The following is a 19,032-nucleotide window of genomic DNA, read 5'->3' as shown; positions in this document are numbered from 1 at the left end:
AGGTACTTAGGGGGGTCTTGTGGTGGTAGTTAGGGGGGGGTACTTAGGTGGGTTTTGGGGGGGTACTTAGAAGGGTTTTGGCGGGGACTAGGGGGGGGGTAGTTAGGGGGACTTGGGGGGGGACTTTGGGTGGTGGGTACTTAGAGGGATCTTGGGGAGGTACTTAGGGGGGTCTTGGGGGGGGGGGGGGTACTTAGGGGGTTACTTAGGGTGGTCTTGGGGGTGTACTTAGGGGGGTACTTAGGGTGGTACTTAGTGGGGTCTTGGGGGGGGGGTACTTAGGTGGGTACTTAGGGGGGTCTTGGGGAGGGGGACTTTGGGGGGGGGTACTTAGGGGGGCCTTGGGGGGTCACTTAGGGCGGTACTTAGGGGGTACTTAGGGGGGTACTTAGGGAAGGTATTAGGGGGGGACTTGGGGGGGGGGGGTACTTAGGGGGGTCTTGTGGGGGTACTTAGGGGGGTACTTAGGTGGTACTTAGTGGGGTCTTGGGGGGGTACTTAGGGGGGTACTTAGGGGGGTTTTGGGGGGGTACTTAGGGGGGGTACTTAGGGGGGTACTTAGGTGAGTTTTGGGGGGGTACTTAGGGCGGGTACTTAGGGGGGGTACTTAGGTGGGTCTTGGAGGGGCCTTGGGGGGGGTACTTAGGGGGGTCTTGGGGGGGGACTTGGGGGGGGGGGGGACTTAGGGGGGTATTGGGGGGGGCGGTATTTAGGGGGGGTACTTGGTGGTACTTAGGGGGGGTACTTAGTTGAGTTTTGGGGGGGTACTTAGAAGGGTTTTGGTGGGGACTAGGGGGGGGTACTTAAGGGGACTTGGGGGGGACTTTGGGTGGGGGGTACTTAGGGGTGTACTTAGGGGGGTACTTAGAGGGATCTTGTGGGGGTACTTAGGGGGGTACTTAGGGGGGTACTTAGTGGGGTCTTGGGGGGGTACTTAGGGGGGTACTTAGGGTGGTCTTGAGGGTGTACTTAGGGGGGTACTTAGGGTGGTACTTAGGGGGGTCTTGGGGGGGGGGTACTTAGGTGGGTACTTAGGGGGGGTTGCGTAGGGGGACTTTGGGGGGGGGTACTTAGGGTGGTCTTGGGGGTGTACTTAGGGGGGTACTCAGGGTGGTACTTAGGGGGGTCTTGGGGGGGTCTAGGGGGGCGACTTTGGGTTGGGGGTACTTAGGGGTGTACTTAGGGGGGTACTTAGAGGGATCTTGTGGGGGTACTTAGGGGGGTACTTAGGGGGGTACTTAGGGGGGTCTTGGGGGGAGGTACTTAGGGGGGTACTTAGGGTGGTCTTGAGGGTGTACTTAGGGGGGTACTTAGGGTGGTACTTAGGGGGGGTCTTGGGGGGGGGGGTACTTAGGTGGGTACTTAGGGGGGTTGCGTAGGGGGACTTTGGGGGGGGGGGGGGTACTTAGGGTGGTCTTGGTGGTGTACTTAGGGGGGTACTTAGGGTGGTACTTAGGGGGGTCTTGGGGGGGTACTTAGGGGGGGTACTTAGGGGGGGTACTTAGTGGGGTCTTGGGGGGGTACTTAGAGGGGTACTTAGGGGGGTAGTTAGGGGGGTCTTGGGGGGGGTACTTAGTTGGGTTTTGGGGGGTACTTAGGGCGGTACTTAGGGGGGTACTTAGGTGGGTCTTGGAGGGGCATTGGGAGAGGGGTACTTAGGGGGGTCTTGGGGGGGGACTTGGGAGGGGGGTACTTAGGTGGGTACTTAGGGGGGTCTTGGGGAGGGGGACTTGGGGGGGGGGGGGGGGGTACTTAGGGGGGTCTTGGGGGGGGCGGTAGTTAGGGGGGTACTTACGGGGGTTCTTAAGGGGGGTACTTAGGGGGGGTACTTAGGGAGGTCTTGTGGGGGTACTTAGGGGGGGTACTTAGGTGGGTTTTGGAGGGGTACTTAGGGGGGTTTTGGGGGTGACTAGGGGGGGGGTACTTAGGGGGACTTGGGGGGGACTTGGGTGGGGGGGTACTTAGGGGTGTACTTAGGAGGGTCTAGGGGGGGTAATTAGAGGGATCTTGGGGGGGGTACTTAGGGGGGTCTTGGGGGGGGCGGCTTGTGTGAAGGTACTTAGGGGGGACTTTGGGGGGGGGTACTTAGTGTGGTCTTGGGGTGTACTTAGGGGGGTACTTAGGGTGGTACTTAGGGGGGTCTTGGGGGGGTACTTAGGGGGTACTTAGGGGGTACTTAGTGGGGTCTTGGGGGGGTACTTAGGGGGGTACTTAGGGGGGTACTTAGGTGGGTACTTAGGGGGGTTTTGGGGGGGGTACTTAGGGGGGTACTTAGGTGGGTTTTGGGGGGTACTTAGGGCGGTACTTAGGGTGGTACTTAGGGGGGTCTTGGGGGGGGACTTGGGGGGGGGGTACTTAGGTGGGTACTTAGGGGGGTCTTGGGGAGGGGGACTTGGGGGGGGAGTACTTAGGGGGGTCTTGGGGGGGCGGTAGTTAGGTGGGTACTTACGGGGGTTCTTAAGGGGGGGTACTTAGGGGGGGTACTTAGGGGGGTACTTAGATGGGTTTTGGAGGGGTACTTAGGGGGGTTTTGGGGGTGACTAGGGGGGGGGTACTTAGGGGGACTTGGGGGGGACTTTGGGTGGGGGGGTACTTAGGGGGGTCTTGGGGGTGGCGGCTTGTGTGAAGGTAATTAGGGGGGTCTTGGGGGGGGGTTACTTAGGTGGGTACTTAGGGGGGTCTTGCGGAGGGGGACTTTGGGGGGGGGTACTTAGGGTGGTCTTGGGGGTGTACTTAGGGGGGTAGTTAGGTGGGTTTTGGGGGGGTACTTAGGGCGGTACTTAGGGGGGTACTTAGGTGGGTCTTGGAGGGGCATTGGGGGGGGGGGGTACTTAGGGGGGTCTTGGGGGGGGACTTGGGGGGGGGGTACTTAGGGGGGCCTTGTGGGGGTACTTAGGGGGGGTACTTATTGGGGTCTTGGGGGGGTACATAGGGGGGTACTTAGGGGGGTACTTAGGTGGGTACTTAGGTGGGTTTTGGGGGTGGTACTTATGTCGGTACTTAGGGTGGTGCTTAGGGGGGTCTTGGGGGGGACTAGGGGGGGGGGGTACTTAGGGGGACTTGGGGGGGACTTTGGGTGGTGGGTACTTAGAGGGATCTTGGGAGGTACTTAGGGGGACTTGGGGGGGGGGGGGGTACTTAGGGGGGTACTTAGGGTGGTCTTGGGGGTGTACTTAGGGGGGGTACTTAGGGTGGTACTTAGTGGGGTCTTGGGGGGGGGGGGGTACTTAGGTGGGTACTTAGGGGGGTCTTGGGGAGGGGGACTTTGGGGGGGGGTACTTAGGGGGGCCTTGGGGGGTTACTTAGGGCGGTACTTAGGGGGTACTTAGGGGGGTACTAGGGGGGTATTAGGGGGGACTTGGGGGGGGGGGGTACTTAGGGGGGTCTTGTGGGGGTACTTAGGGGGGTAATTAGGTGGTACTTAGTGGGGTCTTGGGGGGGGTACTTAGGGGGTCTTGGGAGGGGGGGCTTGAGGGGAGGTACTTAGGTGGGTTTTGGGGGGGTACTTAGGGGGGTTTTGGGGGTGACTAGGGGGGGGGTACTTAGGGGGACTTGGGGGGGACTTTGGGTGGGGGGTACTTAGGGGTGTACTTAGGGGGGTCTAGGGGGGGTAATTAGAGGGATCTTGGGGGGGTACTTAGGGGGGTCTTGGGGGGGGGCGGCTTGAGGGGTGGTACTTAGGGGGGTCTTGTGGGGTTACTTAGGGCGGTACTTAGGGGGGTACTTAGGGGGGTATTAGGGGGTACTTAGGGGGGGCCTTGTGGGGGTACTTAGGGTGGTACTTAGGGGGGTCTTGGGGTGGGGGGTACTTAGGGGTGTACTTAGGGGGGTACTTAGAGGGATCTTGGGGGGGTACTTAGGGGGTCTTGGGAGGGGGGGGCTTGAGGGGAGGTACTTAGGTGGGTTTTGGGGGGGTACTTAGGGGGGTTTTGGGGGTGACTAGGGGGGGGGGTACTTAGGGGGACTTGGGGGGGACTTTGGGTGGGGGGTACTTAGGGGTGTACTTAGGGGGGTCTTGGGGTGGGGGTACTTAGGGGTGTACTTAGGGGGGTACTTAGAGGGATCTTGGGGGGGGGGACTTAGGTGGGTACTTAGGGGGGTCTTGGGGTGGGGGGGGGTACTTAGGGGTGTACTTAGGGGGTACTTAGAGGGATCTTGGGGGGGTACTTAGGGGGGTCTTGGGGGGGGCGGCTTGAGGGGTGGTACTTTTGGGGGTCTTGTGGGGGGTACTTAGGTGTGTCTTGGGGGGGGACTTGGGGGGGGGTACTTAGGGTGGTCTTGTGGGGGTACTTAGGGTGGTACTTAGGGGGGGTCTTGGGGTGGGGGGGGTACTTAGGGGTGTACTTAGGGGGGTACTTAGAGGGATCTTGGGGGGGTACTTAGGGGGTCTTGGGAGGGGGGGGGCTTGAGGGGAGGTACTTAGGTGGGTTTTGGGGGGGTACTTAGGGGGGGTTTTGGGGGTGACTAGGGGGGGGTACTTAGGGGGACTTGGGGGGGACTTTATGTGGGGGGTACTTAGGGGTTGTACTTAGGGGGGTCTTGGGGTGGGGGTACTTAGGGGTGTACTTAGGGGGGTACTTAGAGGGATCTTGGGGGGGGGGACTTAGGTGGGTACTTAGGGGGGTCTTGGGGTGGGGGGTACTTAGGGGTGTACTTAGGGGGGTACTTAGAGGGATCTTGGGGGGGTACTTAGGGGGGTCTTGGGAGGGGGGGGCTTGAGGGGAGGTACTTAGGTGGGTTTTTGGGGGGGGTACTTAGGGGGGTTTTGGGGGTGACTAGGGGGGGTACTTAGGGGACTTGGGGGGGACTTTGGGTGGGGGGGTACTTAGGGGTGTACTTAGGGGGGTCTAGGGGGGGTAATTAGAGGGATCTTGGGGGGGGTACTTAGGGGGTTTCTTGGGGGGGGCGGCTTGAGGGGTGGTACTTAGGGGGGTCTTGTGGGGTTACTTAGGGCGGTACTTAGGGGGGTACTTAGGGGGGTATTAGGGGGTACTTAGGGGGGCCTTGTGGGGGTACTTAGGGGGGTACTTAGGGGGTACTTAGTGGGGTCTTGGGGGGGGTACTTAGGTGGGTTTTGGGGGGTACTTAGGGCGGTACTTAGGGGGGGTACTTAGGTGGGTCTTGGAAGGGCCTTGGGGGGTGGGGTACTTAGGGGGGTCTTGGGGGGGGACTTAGGGGGGTCTTAGGGAGGGGGACTTGGGGGGGGGGGGGTACTTAGGGGGGTCTTGGGGGGGCGGTAATTAGGAGGGTACTTACGGGGGTTCTTTAAGGGGGTACTTAGGGGGGTACTTAGGGGGGTCTTGTGGGGTCTAGGGGGGGGTAATTAGAGGGATCTTGGGGGGTTACTTAGGGCGGTACTTAGGGGGGGTACTTAGGGGGGTATTAGGGGGGTACTTAGGGGGGGCCTGGTGGGGGTACTTAGGGGGGTACTTAGGTGGGTTTTGGGGGGGTACTTAGGGGGGTTTTGGGGGTGACTAGGGGGGGGTACTTAGGGGGACTTGGGGGGGACTTTGGGTGGGTGTACTTAGGGGTGTACTTAGGAGGGTCTAGGGGGGGTAATTAGAGTGATCTTGGGGGAGTACTTAGGGGGGTCTTGGGGGGGGGGGGCGGCTTGAGGTGAGGTACTTAGGGGGGTATTGTAGTGGTACTTAGGGGGGTACTTAGGTGGGTTTTGGGGGTGTACTTAGAAGGGTTTTGGGGGGGACTAGGGGGGGGGGTACTTAGGGGGACTTGGGGGGGACTTTGGGTGGGGGGGTACTTAGGGGTGTACTTAGGGGGGTACTTAGAGGGATCTTGGGGGGGTACTTAGGGGTTCTTGGGGGGGGTACTTAGGGGGGTTTTGGGGGGGGGGGACTTAGGGCGGTACTTTGGGGGGTACTTAGGGGGGTCTTGGGGGGGGACTTGGGGGGGGGGTAATTAGGTGGGTACTTAAGGGGTCTTGGGGAGGGGGACTTGGGGGGGGGGTACTTAGGGGGGTACTTAGGGGGGTCTTGGGGGGGGCGGTAGGTAGGGGGGTACTTACGGGGGTTCTTAAGGGGGTACTTAGGGTGGTACTTAGGAGGGTCTTGGGGGGGGGCGGCTTGAGGGGAGGTACTTAGGGGGGTCTTAGGGGGGGGGGTACTTAGGGGTGTCTTGGGGGGGACTTGGGGGGCGGTACTTAGGGTGGTCTTGTGGGGGGTACTTAGGGTGGTTCTTAGGGGGTGGTCTTGGGGGGGGCTGTAGTTAGGGGGGGTACTTACGGGTGGTACTTAGGGTGGTACTTGGGGGGGGTCTTGGGGGGGGGGTACTTAGGTGGGTACTTAGGGGGGGTCTTGGGGAGGGGGACTTTGGGGGGGGGTACTTAGGGGGGCCTTGGGGGGTTACTTAGGGCGGTACTGAGGGGGGGTACTTAGGGGGGTATTAGGGGGTACTTAGGGGGGTACTTAGGTGGGTTTTGGGGGGTACTTAGGGCGGTACTTAGGGGGGGTACTTAGGTGGGTCTTGGAGGGGCCTTGGGGGGGGGGGGTACTTAGGGGGGTCTTGGGGGGGGGGACTTAGGGTGGTACTTAGGGGGGTCTTGGGGGGGGATACTTAAGTGGGTACTTAGGGGGGTCTTAGGGAGGGGGACTTGGGGGGGGGTACTTAAGATGGTACTTAGGGGGGTCTTGGGGGGGCGGTAGTTAGGGGGGGTACTTACGGGGGTTCTTAAGGGGGGTACTTAGGGGGGGTACTTAGGGGGGTCTGTGGGGGGTACTTAGGGGGGTACTTAGGTGGGTTTTTGGGGGGGGGGGTACTTAGGGGGACTTGGGGGGGACTTTGGGTGGGGGGTATTTAGGGTGTACTTAGGGGGGTATAGGGGGGGTAATTAGAGGGATCTTGGGGGGGTACTTAGGGGGGTCTTGGGGGTGTACTTAGGGGGGTTTTGGGGGGGGGTACTTAGGGCGGTAATTTGGGGGGTACTTAGGGGGGTACTTAGGTGGGTCTTGGAGGGGCCTTGGGGGGGGGGGTACTTAGGGGGGTCTTGGGGGGGGGGTACTTAGGGGGGTCTTGGGGGGGGACTTGGGGGGGGGGGACTTGGGGGGGGGACTTAGGTGGGTACTTAGGGGGGTCTTGGGGTGGGGGGTACTTAGGGGTGTACTTAGGGGGGTACTTAGAGGGATCTTGGGGGGGGTACTTAGGGGGTCTTGGGAGGGGGGGCTTGAGGGGAGGTACTTAGGTGGGTTTTGGGGGGGGTACTTAGGGGGGTTTTGGGGGTGACTAGGGGGGGGTACTTAGGGGGACTTGGGGGGGGACTTTGGGTGGGGGGGTACTTAGGGGTTGTACTTAGGGGGGTCTAGGGGGGGTAATTAGAGGGATCTTGGGGGGGTACTTAGGGGGGTCTTGGGGGGGGCGGCTTGAGGGGTGGTACTTAGGGGGGTCTTGTGGGGTTACTTAGGGCGTTACTTAGGGGGGTACTTAGGGGGGTATTAGGGGGTACTTAGGGGGGCCGTGTGGGGGTACTTAGGGGGGTACTTAGGGGGTACTTAGTGGGGTACTTAGGGGGGTACTTAGGTGGGTTTTGGGGGGTACTTATGGCGGTACTTAGGGGGGTACTTAGGTGGGTCTTGGAAGGGCCTTGGGGGGGGGGGGGGGTACTTAGGGGGGTCTTGGGGGGGGACTTAGGGGGGTCTTAGGGAGGGGGACTTGGGGGGGGGGGTACTTAGGGGGGTCTTGGGGGGGGCGGTAATTAGGGGGGTACTTACGGGGGTTCTTAAGGGGGGTACTTAGGGGGGGTACTTAGGGGGGTCTTGTGGGGGTACTTAGGGGGGGTACTTAGGTGGGTTTTGGGGGGGTACTTAGGGGGGGTTTTGGGGGTGACTAGGGGGGGGGGGTACTTAGGGGGACTTGGGGGGGACTTTGGGTGGGGGGTACTTAGGGGTGTACTTAGGGGGGTACTTAGAGGGATCTTGTGGGGGGTACTTAGGGGGGCCTTGGGAGGGGGGGGGGCTTGAGGGGCGGTACTTAGGGGGGTCTTGGGGGGGGGGTACTTAGGGTGGTACTTAGGGGGGTACTTAGGGTGGTACTTAGGGGGGTCTTGGGGTGGTACTTAGGGGGGTATTTAGGGGGTACTTAGTGGGGTCTTGGTGGGGTACTTAGGGGGGTACTTAGGGGGGTACTTAGGGGGGGTCTTGGGGGGGTACTTAGGGGGGTACTTAGATGGGTTTTGGAGGGTACTTAGGGGGGTCTTGGGGGGGGACTTGGGGGGGGGGGTACTTAGGTGGGTACTTAGGGGGGTCTTGGGGAGGGGGACTTGGGGGGGGGGGTACTTAGGGGGGTCTTGGGGGGGGCGGTAGTTAGGGGAGTACTTACGGGGGTTCTTAAGGGGGTACTTAGGGGGTACTTAGGGGGGTCTTGTGGGGGTACTTAGGGGGGTACTTAGGAGGGTTTTGGGGTGGGTACTTAGGGGGGTTTTGGGGGTGACTAGGGGGGTACTTAGGGGGACTTGGGGGGGACTTGGGGGGGACTTTGGGTGGGGGGGTACTTAGGGGTGTACTTAGGAGGGTCTAGGGGGGGTAATTAGAGTGATCTTGGGGGGGTACTTAGAGGGGTCTTGGGGGGGGGCGGCTTGAGGTGAGGTACTTAGGGGGGTCTTGTGGTGGTAGTTAGGGGGGGTACTTAGGTGGGTTTTGGGGGGGGGTACTTAGAAGGGTTTTGACGGGGACTAGGGGGGGGGGTAGTTAGGGGGACTTGGGGGGGGACTTTGGGTGGTGGGTACTTAGAGGGATCTTGGGGAGGTACTTAGGGGGGTCTTGGGGGGGGGGGGTACTTAGGGGGTTACTTAGGGTGGTCTTGGGGGTGTACTTAGGGGGGTACTTAGGGTGGTACTTAGTGGGGTCTTGGGGGGGGGGGTACTTAGGTGGGTACTTAGGGGGGGTCTTGGGGAGGGGGACTTTGGGGGGGGGTACTTAGGGGGGCCTTGGGGGGTCACTTAGGGCGGTACTTAGGGGGTACTTAGGGGGGTACTTAGGGAGGTATTAGGGGGGACTTGGGGGGGGGGGGTACTTAGGGGGGTCTTGTGGGGGTACTTAGGGGGGTACTTAGGTTGGTACTTAGTGGGGTCTTGGGGGGGTACTTAGGGGGGTACTTAGGGGGGTTTTGGGGGGGTACTTAGGGGGGTACTTAGGGGGGTACTTAGGTGAGTTTTGGGGGGTACTTAGGGCGGTACTTAGGGGGGTACTTAGGTGGGTCTTGGAGGGGCCTTGGGGGGGGTACTTAGGGGGGTCTTGGGGGGGGACTTGGGGGGGGGGACTTAGGGGGGTATGGGGGGGGCGGTATTTAGGGGGGTACTTGGTGGTACTTAGGGGGGGTACTTAGTTGAGTTTTGGGGGGGTACTTAGAAGGGTTTTGGTGGGGACTAGGGGGGGGGTACTTAAGGGGACTTGGGGGGGACTTTGGGTGGGGGGTACTTAGGGGTGTACTTAGGGGGGTACTTAGAGGGATCTTGTGGGGGGTACTTAGGGGGGTACTTAGGGGGTACTTAGTGGGGTCTTGGGGGGGGTACTTAGGGGGGTACTTAGGGTGGTCTTGAGGGTGTACTTAGGGGGGTACTTAGGGTGGTACTTAGGGGGGTCTTGGGGGGGGGGGTACTTAGGTGGGTACTTAGGGGGGGTTGCGTAGGGGGACTTTGGGGGGGGGTACTTAGGGTGGTCTTGGGGGTGTACTTAGGGGGGTACTCAGGGTGGTACTTAGGGGGGTCTTGGGGGGGTCTAGGGGGGCGACTTTGGGTTGGGGGTACTTAGGGGTGTACTTAGGGGGGGTACTTAGAGGGATCTTGTGGGGGTACTTAGGGGGGTACTTAGGGGGTACTTAGGGGGGTCTTGGGGGGAGGTACTTAGGGGGGTACTTAGGGTGGTCTTGAGGGTGTACTTAGGGGGGGTACTTAGGGTGGTACTTAGGGGGGTCTTGGGGGGGGGGGGGGGGTACTTAGGTGGGTACTTAGGGGGGGTTGCGTAGGGGGACTTTGGGGGGGGGGTACTTAGGGTGGTCTTGGTGGTGTACTTAGGGGGGTACTTAGGGTGGTACTTAGGGGGGTCTTGGGGGGGTACTTAGGGGGGGTACTTAGGGGGTACTTAGTGGGGTCTTGGGGGGGTACTTAGAGGGGTACTTAGGGGGGTAGTTAGGGGGGTCTTGGGGGGGGTACTTAGTTGGGTTTTGGGGGGTACTTAGGGCGGTACTTAGGGGGGTACTTAGGTGGGTCTTGGAGGGGCATTGGGAGAGGGGTACTTAGGGGGGTCTTGGGGGGGGACTTGGGAGGGGGGGTACTTAGGTGGGTACTTAGGGGGGGTCTTGGGGAGGGGGACTTGGGGGGGGGGGGGTACTTAGGGGGGTCTTGGGGGGGGGCGGTAGTTAGGGGGGTACTTACGGGGGTTCTTAAGGGGGTACTTAGGGGGGTACTTAGGGAGGTCTTGTGGGGGGTACTTAGGGGGGGTACTTAGGTGGGTTTTGGAGGGGTACTTAGGGGGGTTTTGGGGGTGACTAGGGGGGGGGTAATTAGAGGGATCTTGGGGGGGTACTTAGGGGGGTCTTGGGGGGGGCGGCTTGTGTGAAGGTACTTAGGGGGGACTTTGGGGGGGGGTACTTAGTGTGGTCTTGGGGGTGTACTTAGGGGGGTACTTAGGGTGGTACTTAGGGGGGTCTTGGGGGGGGTACTTAGGGGGGTACTTAGGGGGGTACTTAGTGGGGTCTTGGGGGGGGTACTTAGGGGGGTACTTAGGGGGGGTACTTAGGTGGGTACTTAGGGGGGTTTTGGGGGGGTACTTAGGGGGGTACTTAGGTGGGTTTTGGGGGGTACTTAGGGCGGTACTTAGGGTGGTACTTAGGGGGGTCTTGGGGGGGACTTGGGGGGGGGGGGTACTTAGGTGGGTACTTAGGGGGGTCTTGGGGAGGGGGGACTTGGGGGGGGAGTACTTAGGGGGGGTCTTGGGGGGGGCGGTAGTTAGGTGGGTACTTACGGGGGTTCTTAAGGGGGTACTTAGGGGGGTACTTAGGGGGGTACTTAGATGGGTTTTGGAGGGGTACTTAGGGGGGTTTTTGGGGGTGACTAGGGGGGGGGGTACTTAGGGGGACTTGGGGGGGACTTTGGGTGGGGTGGTACTTAGGGGTGTACTTAGGAGGGTCTAGGGGGGGTAATTAGAGGGATCTTGGGGGGGGTACTTAGGGGGGTCTTGGGGGTGGCGGCTTGTGTGAAGGTAATTAGGGTGGTCTTGGGGGGGGGTTACTTAGGTGGGTACTTAGGGGGGTCTTGCGGAGGGGGACTTTGGGGGGGGGTACTTAGGGTGGTCTTGGGGGTGTACTTAGGGGGGTAGTTAGGTGGGTTTTGGGGGGTACTTAGGGCGGTACTTAGGGGGGTACTTAGGTGGGTCTTGGAGGGGCATTGGGGGGGGGGGGGTACTTAGGGGGGTCTTGGGGGGGGACTTGGGGGGGGGGTACTTAGGGGGGCCTTGTGGGGGTACTTAGGGGGGTACTTATTGGGGTCTTGGGGGGGGTACATAGGGGGGTACTTAGGGGGGTACTTAGGTGGGTACTTAGGTGGGTTTTGGGGGGTACTTATGTCGGTACTTAGGGTGGTGCTTAGGGGGGTCTTGGGGGGGACTAGGGGGGGGGGGGGGTACTTAGGGGGACTTGGGGGGGACTTTGGGTGGTGGGTACTTAGAGGGATCTTGGGAGGTACTTAGGGGGACTTGGGGGGGGGGGGGGGGGTACTTAGTGGGGTACTTAGGGTGGTCTTGGGGGTGTACTTAGGGGGGTACTTAGGGTGGGTACTTAGTGGGGTCTTGGGGGGGGGGGTACTTAGGTGGGTACTTAGGGGGGTCTTGGGGAGGGGGACTTTGGGGGGGGTACTTAGGGGGGCCTTGGGGGGTTACTTAGGGCGGTACTTAGGGGGTACTTAGGGGGGTACTAGGGGGGTATTAGGGGGGACTTGGGGGGGGGGGGGTACTTAGGGGGGTCTTGTGGGGGTACTTAGGGGGGTAATTAGGTGGTACTTAGTGGGGTCTTGGGGGGGTACTTAGGGGGGTTTTGGAGGGGTACTTAGGGGGGGTACTTAGGGGGGTACATAGGTGGGTTTTGAGGGGGTACTTAGGGCGGTACTTAGGGGGGTACTTAGGTGGGTCTTGGAGGGGCCTTGGGGGGGGGGGGTACTTAGGGGGGTCTTGGGGGGGGACTTGGGGGGGGGACTTAGGTTGGTACTTTGGGGGGTCTTGGGGGTGGGGACTTGGGGGGGGGGGGGTACTTAGGAGGGTACTTAGGGGGGTCTTAGGGAGGGGGACTTGGGGGGGGGGGGGTACTTAGAGGGGGCTTGGGGGGGGCGGTAGTTAGGGGGGTACTTGGGGGGTCTTGTGGGGGTACTTAGGGGGGTACTTAGGGGGGTTTTGGGGGTGACTAGGGGGGGGGGGGTACTTAGGGGGACTTGGGGGGGACTTTGGGTGGGGGGTACTTAGGGGTGTACTTAGGGGGGTCTTGAGGGGGGGGGGCGGCTTGAGGGGAGGTACTTAGGGGGGTCTTGGTGGGGGGGGGTACTTAGTGGTGTCTTGGGGGGACTTGGGGGGGGGGGGGTACTTAGGGTGGTCTTGTGGGGCTACTTAGGGTGGTACTTAGGGGGGTCTTGGGGGGGGCGGTAGTTAGGGGGGTACTTACGGGGGTTCTTAAGGTGATACTAAGGGGGGTCTTGTGGTGGTACTTAGGGGGGTACTTAGGTGGGTTTTGGGGGGGTGCTTAGGGGGGTTTTGGGGGGGACTAGGGGGGGGTACTTAGGGGGACTTGGGGGGGACTTGGGGGGGACTTTGGGTGGGGGGTACTTAGGGGTGTACTTAGGGGGGTCTAGGGGGGGTACTTAGGGGGGTACTTAGAGGGATCTTGGGGAGGTACTTAGGGGGGTCTAGGGAGGGGGGGGCTTGAGGGGAGGTACTTAGGGGGGTCTTGGGGGGGGGGTACTTAGGGGGGTCTTGGGGGGGGGGGTACTTAGGGTGGTCTTGGGGGTGTACTTATGTGGGTACTTAGGGTGGTACTTAGGGGGGTCTTGGGGGGGGGGGGTACTTAGGTTGGTACTTAGGTGGGTCTTGGGGAGGGGGACTTTGGGGGGGGTACTTAGGGGGGCCTTGAGGGGTTACTTAGGGCGGTACTTAGGGGGGTACTTAGGGGGGTACTTAGGGGGGTCTTAGGGGGGACTTGGGGGGGGTACTTAGGGGGGCCTTGTGGGGGTACTTAGGGGGGTACTTATTGGGGTCTTGGGGGGGTACTTAGGGGGGTACTTAGGGGGGTACTTAGGTGGGTACTTAGGTGGGTTTTGGGGGGGTACTTAGGTCGGTACTTAGGGTGGTGCTTAGGGGGGTCTTGGGGGGGACTAGGGTGGGGTACTTAAGGGGGTCTTGAGGGGGACTTTGGGGCGGGGGGTACTTAAGTGTGTACTTAGGGGGGTCTAGGGGGGGTACTTGGGGGGGTGCTTAGAGGGGTCTTGGGGGGGTACTTAGGGGGGTCTTGGGGGGGGGGCTTGGGGGGGAGGTACTTAGGGGGGTCTTGGGGGCCCCCCCGCTGGTGTGGCACCTTGTCGTGGTTGGGGGGGCTCACCTCGGGCTTCTCCCCGGCCCCTCACCGACCGGTTATGGTCGATGGGGTGTCGGGGGGTTGCTCCGGGTGCTAAGATCACACCAAAACAAACACGATGAATAGTTCCGTACTAGATAAGTCGTTTACGGTGCAGGGGAGGGATACCCCAGTACCGGTAGCTGAAGGGGTGGTTACGCAGGCCCCCCTCCTACCGTCAGCAAGTGACTGTGGTACTCTTGTGGTTGGGCAGGCCGCAATGAGGGAAACGGCTACTGCCAGGTCCCAGGAGGTGGATAGGCAGGCTACCTTGGACCGTTTCGTTACTGTATCCGGGGGGACGACGATTACGAGGGTTAAGGCCAAAAAGGTCAAACCGAAGGTAAAGAAGATCGAGACCCTTCTATCGGCAGCTAAGGCAGCGAAGGGGATGCGACCAAGATCCAACTCGGTTCCTAATATCGTTGTCACCGAGGACACTGACGAGGCGACCGGCGCGGGACCCGTTACCCCAGGGAACGGAATGGATCGAACCGCCTCGAATACTGAGGTGACTGTAACAGCGGAGACCGCTGAACTGCTGCTGCCATTTAAAGAGATCACGGGGGACTTGCATCTGGCTAGGAAAGCGGTCAACGAGAAGAAGCAGCGGACACGTGAGTTGGAGGCCGACCTCTCCATAATGGGGGAGAAGACCGAAATGTTGCGTCGGGAGGTTATCACTAACCTTAAGAAAGGGGACCCGATAACGAAGATGACTGTCGAAACGGACGATATGGCAGCAAGACTACAGGCGTCTTACGTCTCGCACCTGGAAGCGGATAAGTTCCTCATGGTGAAGATCGACAATCTTATTGGATGTGTCGAAAGAATGGCTAGCGCCCAACTTCATGCCATCGAGGTACTATCGACAAAGATCGATGACCTCGGGATGCGGACCACAACAGGGCAAACGGTCTCTCCAGAATCGATGGTGACTGGAACCACCAAAAAGAGGAAGAGAGCCACGGCAACAACGATGAGGGATGAGCCCCAGCTACCCGGTGCCTCTCTCTATGATGAGATCTGCATGGCGGCGGCGATGGAGATCGAGGATTCGCCTACACGACCCAACGGTACCCCGACGTCGGCGGGAAACATCTCGTGGGCGACCGTGGTGGCGAATCCGAAACCCCAGCGGGACCCGTCAAAACTACAGGTTCCATGTCTACCGCGACCTAGCGTGGCTCCGAATGAGCCGATAGCGCCAGGACCTGTAGCGCCCAGAGTATCGACTCCCAGGACCAGGAGCAGGGCCCCCAGGACTAAGGCGGTTAAGGTGGCAGTCAACGAGGGGACGAAATTGGATGACGTCCTCCCTACCATTAGGTCTAAGGTCAACCCAGCAGTCTTGGGCCTGTCCATCACAGCGGTTCGCAAGACTAGAGCAGGTGACCTGCTGATAGAGGTAGGTTCTGAGACGCAGGAGGACAAGGTCGATGTTCTCAGTAGGGAGATCGATAGGGCCCTCAACGGCTTGGGAAGCGTGGTGCAGCTTAATCCAACCACGGCAATCGATGTCACTGATATCGAGACCTGGGCGACGGAGGAGGAAATCCTCCAAGCCCTAAAGGACGCCTCAAACCTTACCTCGGAATCAGGGGCAGTCAAGATAGTGTCCTCCAGGGTTACCTTCGGTAACCTTAAAAGAGTGCGCGCATTACTACCGGACAAAGCGGCTGAGGCCTTAATTTTGGCAGGCCGGGTACGGATTGGGTGGACGATGGGGATGGTGAAGCCGGTCACCACCCCGATAAGATGCACGAAATGCCACCAGAGTGGGCACAGGAGAGCGATGTGCGTGTCGGTAAAGGACCGGTCTGGCTTGTGCATGCGATGTGGCAACGAGGGCCACAAATCCGCGGAATGCAGGGAAACGTCGCCGAGATGCCTGGTTTGCAGTGAGGACAAGGGACTAGATGGGGCCCATTTCCCCCTGACAAAAAACTGCTGCATGGCTCCTGGGAGAGCAGGAATGCCAACTGCAGCCGAACCACCGAGACAGCCAGCCTAAGGGTACGACAACTCAACGTAGGCCACGGGACCGCGGCACAGGCGCTACTGGTGGAGAAAGCGGTAAGTGAGCATGTTGACATCCTCATACTAGCTGAGCCGCGACACGTACGCGATAGCCCTCTGTGGCTCAGCAGCGAGCTGGGTGGCGCTGCGATCATCTGCCTAACGCAGGATAAATGGAGTAACGTCAGTAGAAGTCGCTACTACGTCAAGGGTTCGATGAGAGGCGTGGATTTTCTGTCGGTCTACGCGCCGCCTAGCATTCGTCTGGAAGAATATCGGAATATTCTCGCGGAGATTGACCTTGCTATAGCGGCCAGCTCGGCTATTATATTAGCGGGGGATTTCAATGACAGACACTTGGAGTGGGACAGGTGGGCGAATCAGAGAGGGGATGTGACGTGGGAGTTTGTCTCCAAAAATGGGCTAACGGTCCATAATATCACGCGGCATCAACGTTCGAGTCGACCAGAGGGCGTTGCTCTGTGGTGGACCTAACGCTGTCCCGGGGCCCGGTTGGGGTGAGGGGCTGGCAGATCCTGGGCGAGGATTGCCTCTCGGATCATAAGCCTATCGAGTTTGAGGTCATACGGACGGCAACATCGACCAGTGCTAGCAGGCCCCCGGTGGGTGGTGGAAGCGCAAGCACAAGGTGGTCCACGGCCTCGTTCGACGTGCAGCTGGCGCATCTGGCGATCCAATGGACACTGCCCAGGGACGCGAATGACCACCGGACGATCGAGGAAGCGTTACAGGTGGCGTCGTCAGCAAGTATGCGGCCCAAGATGATCGGGGGCAAACGGAGACCGAAGTGGTGGTGGAACCTGAGCCTGAAGATTGAGCAGTCGAGAGTTTCGGCTTTGAGACGCGATATGCTCAAGGTTAAGGACGCGGAGGAGAGGACGAGATGCCGAGCGACGTGGTTAGCTGCAAGAGCTGAGTTTAAGCGATGCATTAAGACTGCGAAAGACCGCAGCTGGTCCGCGTACATCGACTCGCTCAACGAGAACCCGTGGGGGATGCCCTTTCGTAGGTTTTTCAGAGGCCCACACATTGCAACACCAATCCGAAGTATGTCGGTTAATGGTCAGATAATACAGGAACTCTTTCCGATGAGAGACGAGAATGATCTTCGATCCCCCGGTGTGGATGCCAATGACCTCTGTGCATCAGGGATTCCACCGGTTACCATCGAGGAAGTAGTTGCAGCCATCGGATCGCTACGAACGGCTTCGGCCCCCGGCGACAATGGCATTGAGGTAATGCTCCTCAAGGCGCTTTCAGCCATAACGGCTAATGCATTGGCTGATGCTATCACAGGAGTTTTTACAACGGGTAAGTTTCCGACACAATGGAAGCAGCAGCGTCTTCTCCTAATACCAAAGGCCAATAAGGATACGTATCGCCCGATATGCCTGCTGTCGGCAGTTAGTAAGATCGCGGAGATGATCATTAAGACCAGGTTGGAGAAGATTTGTACGGCCGTGGGCATACCATGTGCGAGGCAATTCGGATTCCGTAAGGGTAAAAGTACGGGGGACGCGATCGAGTCAATGCTAAATATTTTCAGGCAGGGTACACGTGTGACCGATATGGTGTTGATGGTGGCAATTGACATTGCAAACGCCTTCAACTCCATAAACCACTCGGCAATCGTGGAATCGCTGAAACTGATCGCAGGTATGCCGAAATACTTAACGCGCGTGATGGAAGACTACCTGAGGGGGAGGACCATTGTGTGCCAGAACGTCGAGGGAGACTCGGTTCATGATTGCCACCGAGGCGTTCCGCAGGGTTCGGTGTTGGGGCCCACGCTGTGGAACGTTGCCTTTGATAGGGTTACGCGCATCAATTTACCCCCTGGATGTTGGCTGACCGCGTTTGCGGACGACGTGGCCATTGTCGTCAGAGGTAGGACAAAGACCAGGGCCATGCAAGAGATGCAGCGCCTGATCGACGATGTCGTGGAGTCCTTGAGCAGTCTGGGCCTGAAGGTTGCGCCACACAAGTGCGAGTTGATGGCTCGTACAGGTTATAGGGACAAGAAGACCAACTGGCTCGACGTTAAGGTCTGTATTGGCGACACGCCGATCGGGCTGGTCCAGGAGATGAAATACCTCGGTGTTTGGATAGATAGGTCGCTGACCTTTAGGAGACATTTCCAGGAGACGTTATCCAAGACCGCCCGATCATCAAGGGCACTGCGCGCTATCCTGCCAAGGATAAGGGGCCCGGCCTACCATCTACGGAAGTTGTACGTCACGGTCATTCAAAGCATAATGCTTTACGGTGCACCGATATGGCACACAATTCTCAGGAGAGTAACAGCGAAAAAGCGAGCTAGATCGACATCACGGGTAATCCTATTGATGGCAACGGGAGCATGCTGCTCTGTGTCCACCGATGCATTGGAGGTACTGGCAGGGGCTGTTCCCATCGATCTCTTGATCGAAGAACGAGCCGCTGTGTGGTCGCGCATCAGGACTGGTAGTTCCGAAGGTACGCCTGCTGCTGAAGTTGCCGAAATAAAGCGCGAGGAAAGGGACAACACCATGGAGAAATGGCAAAGTAGGTGGGATAACGCGACGAAAGGCAGATGGACTCAGAGGATCATCCCCTCCCTTCATAACTGGATTAGCAGTGCGGCTGTCTGTCCGTTGGACTACCACGTGACTCAGGTCCTCACTGGACACGGCTCCTTCTACCACCACCGCCACCGTATGAATAAGGAGGCATCGGCAAACTGTGACTGCGGTATGGAGATCCCGGACGATGCAGCGCACCATCTTTTTGTTTGCCCGAAGTGGAATCTTCAACGGGAATCTCTGTGGGATTTGGCTACGCCACCAACACCGGAGAATCTTATCGATTTCCTAAAAAGTCGGAATAAATGGCAGGACTTTCGAAGATTTTGTAGAGACACGCTAACGTCCAAGGACGAGTCGATCCGCGACAGAGTGATAGGACAACGGGTTGGAGGGCCATTAAGGGTAGAGTTGGGAAGCGCGGAAAGTCATGGCTAGGAAAGAAGATGACGGTTAGGCGTTTCGCCTGAAGGGTGATAATGGGCGGGGGAAGGGGTGAAGCATGCCTCGGTGATTCCACCCAGGACCCTAACCTAAGCCCAGTGTAGGGGTTTTAGTGGGTAAAAGTCCCCGCGTTGCACCACCATGCGGGGGAGTCCCACATAACCTGACCCGGGTAACTGTCCTTCTAAGGACACTACCCTTGTTAGGGCGGTCCCGGGGAAGGTATGCATAAAGCATTTCCCCTTCACTTAAAATAGGAAAAAAAAAAAAGGGGGGTCTTGGGGGGGGGGGGGGTACTTAGGGGGGTACTTAGGGGGGACTTGGGAGGGGGGTACTTAGGGTGGTCTTGTGGGGGTACTTAGGGCGGTACTTAGGGGGGTATTTAGGG

General features: G+C 59.5%; 1 protein-coding gene across 1 annotated transcript; it reads left to right on the top strand.

The window, feature by feature from the left end:
* The first annotated feature begins 13,678 nt into the window (after window positions 1-13,678).
* Window positions 13,679-18,638, top strand: LOC136784099 (uncharacterized). Its single transcript, XM_066744603.1, has 3 exons — window positions 13,679-15,493; window positions 15,568-15,989; window positions 16,088-18,638. Exons 1-3 carry the CDS (start codon window positions 13,679-13,681, stop codon window positions 18,636-18,638), a joined length of 4,788 nt encoding a protein of 1,595 aa, XP_066600700.1.
* The last annotated feature ends 394 nt before the right edge of the window (window positions 18,639-19,032 follow it).

This window comes from Prorops nasuta, unplaced genomic scaffold (genome assembly GCF_024137725.1).
Source record: "Prorops nasuta isolate Cenicafe-Biocafe unplaced genomic scaffold, Cenicafe_Pnas_1.2 PNAS00046, whole genome shotgun sequence".
NCBI lineage: Eukaryota > Metazoa > Arthropoda > Insecta > Hymenoptera > Bethylidae > Prorops > Prorops nasuta.
The sequence above is the reverse complement of the archived record's forward strand: the minus strand, read 5'-3'. Positions and strand labels throughout refer to the sequence as shown.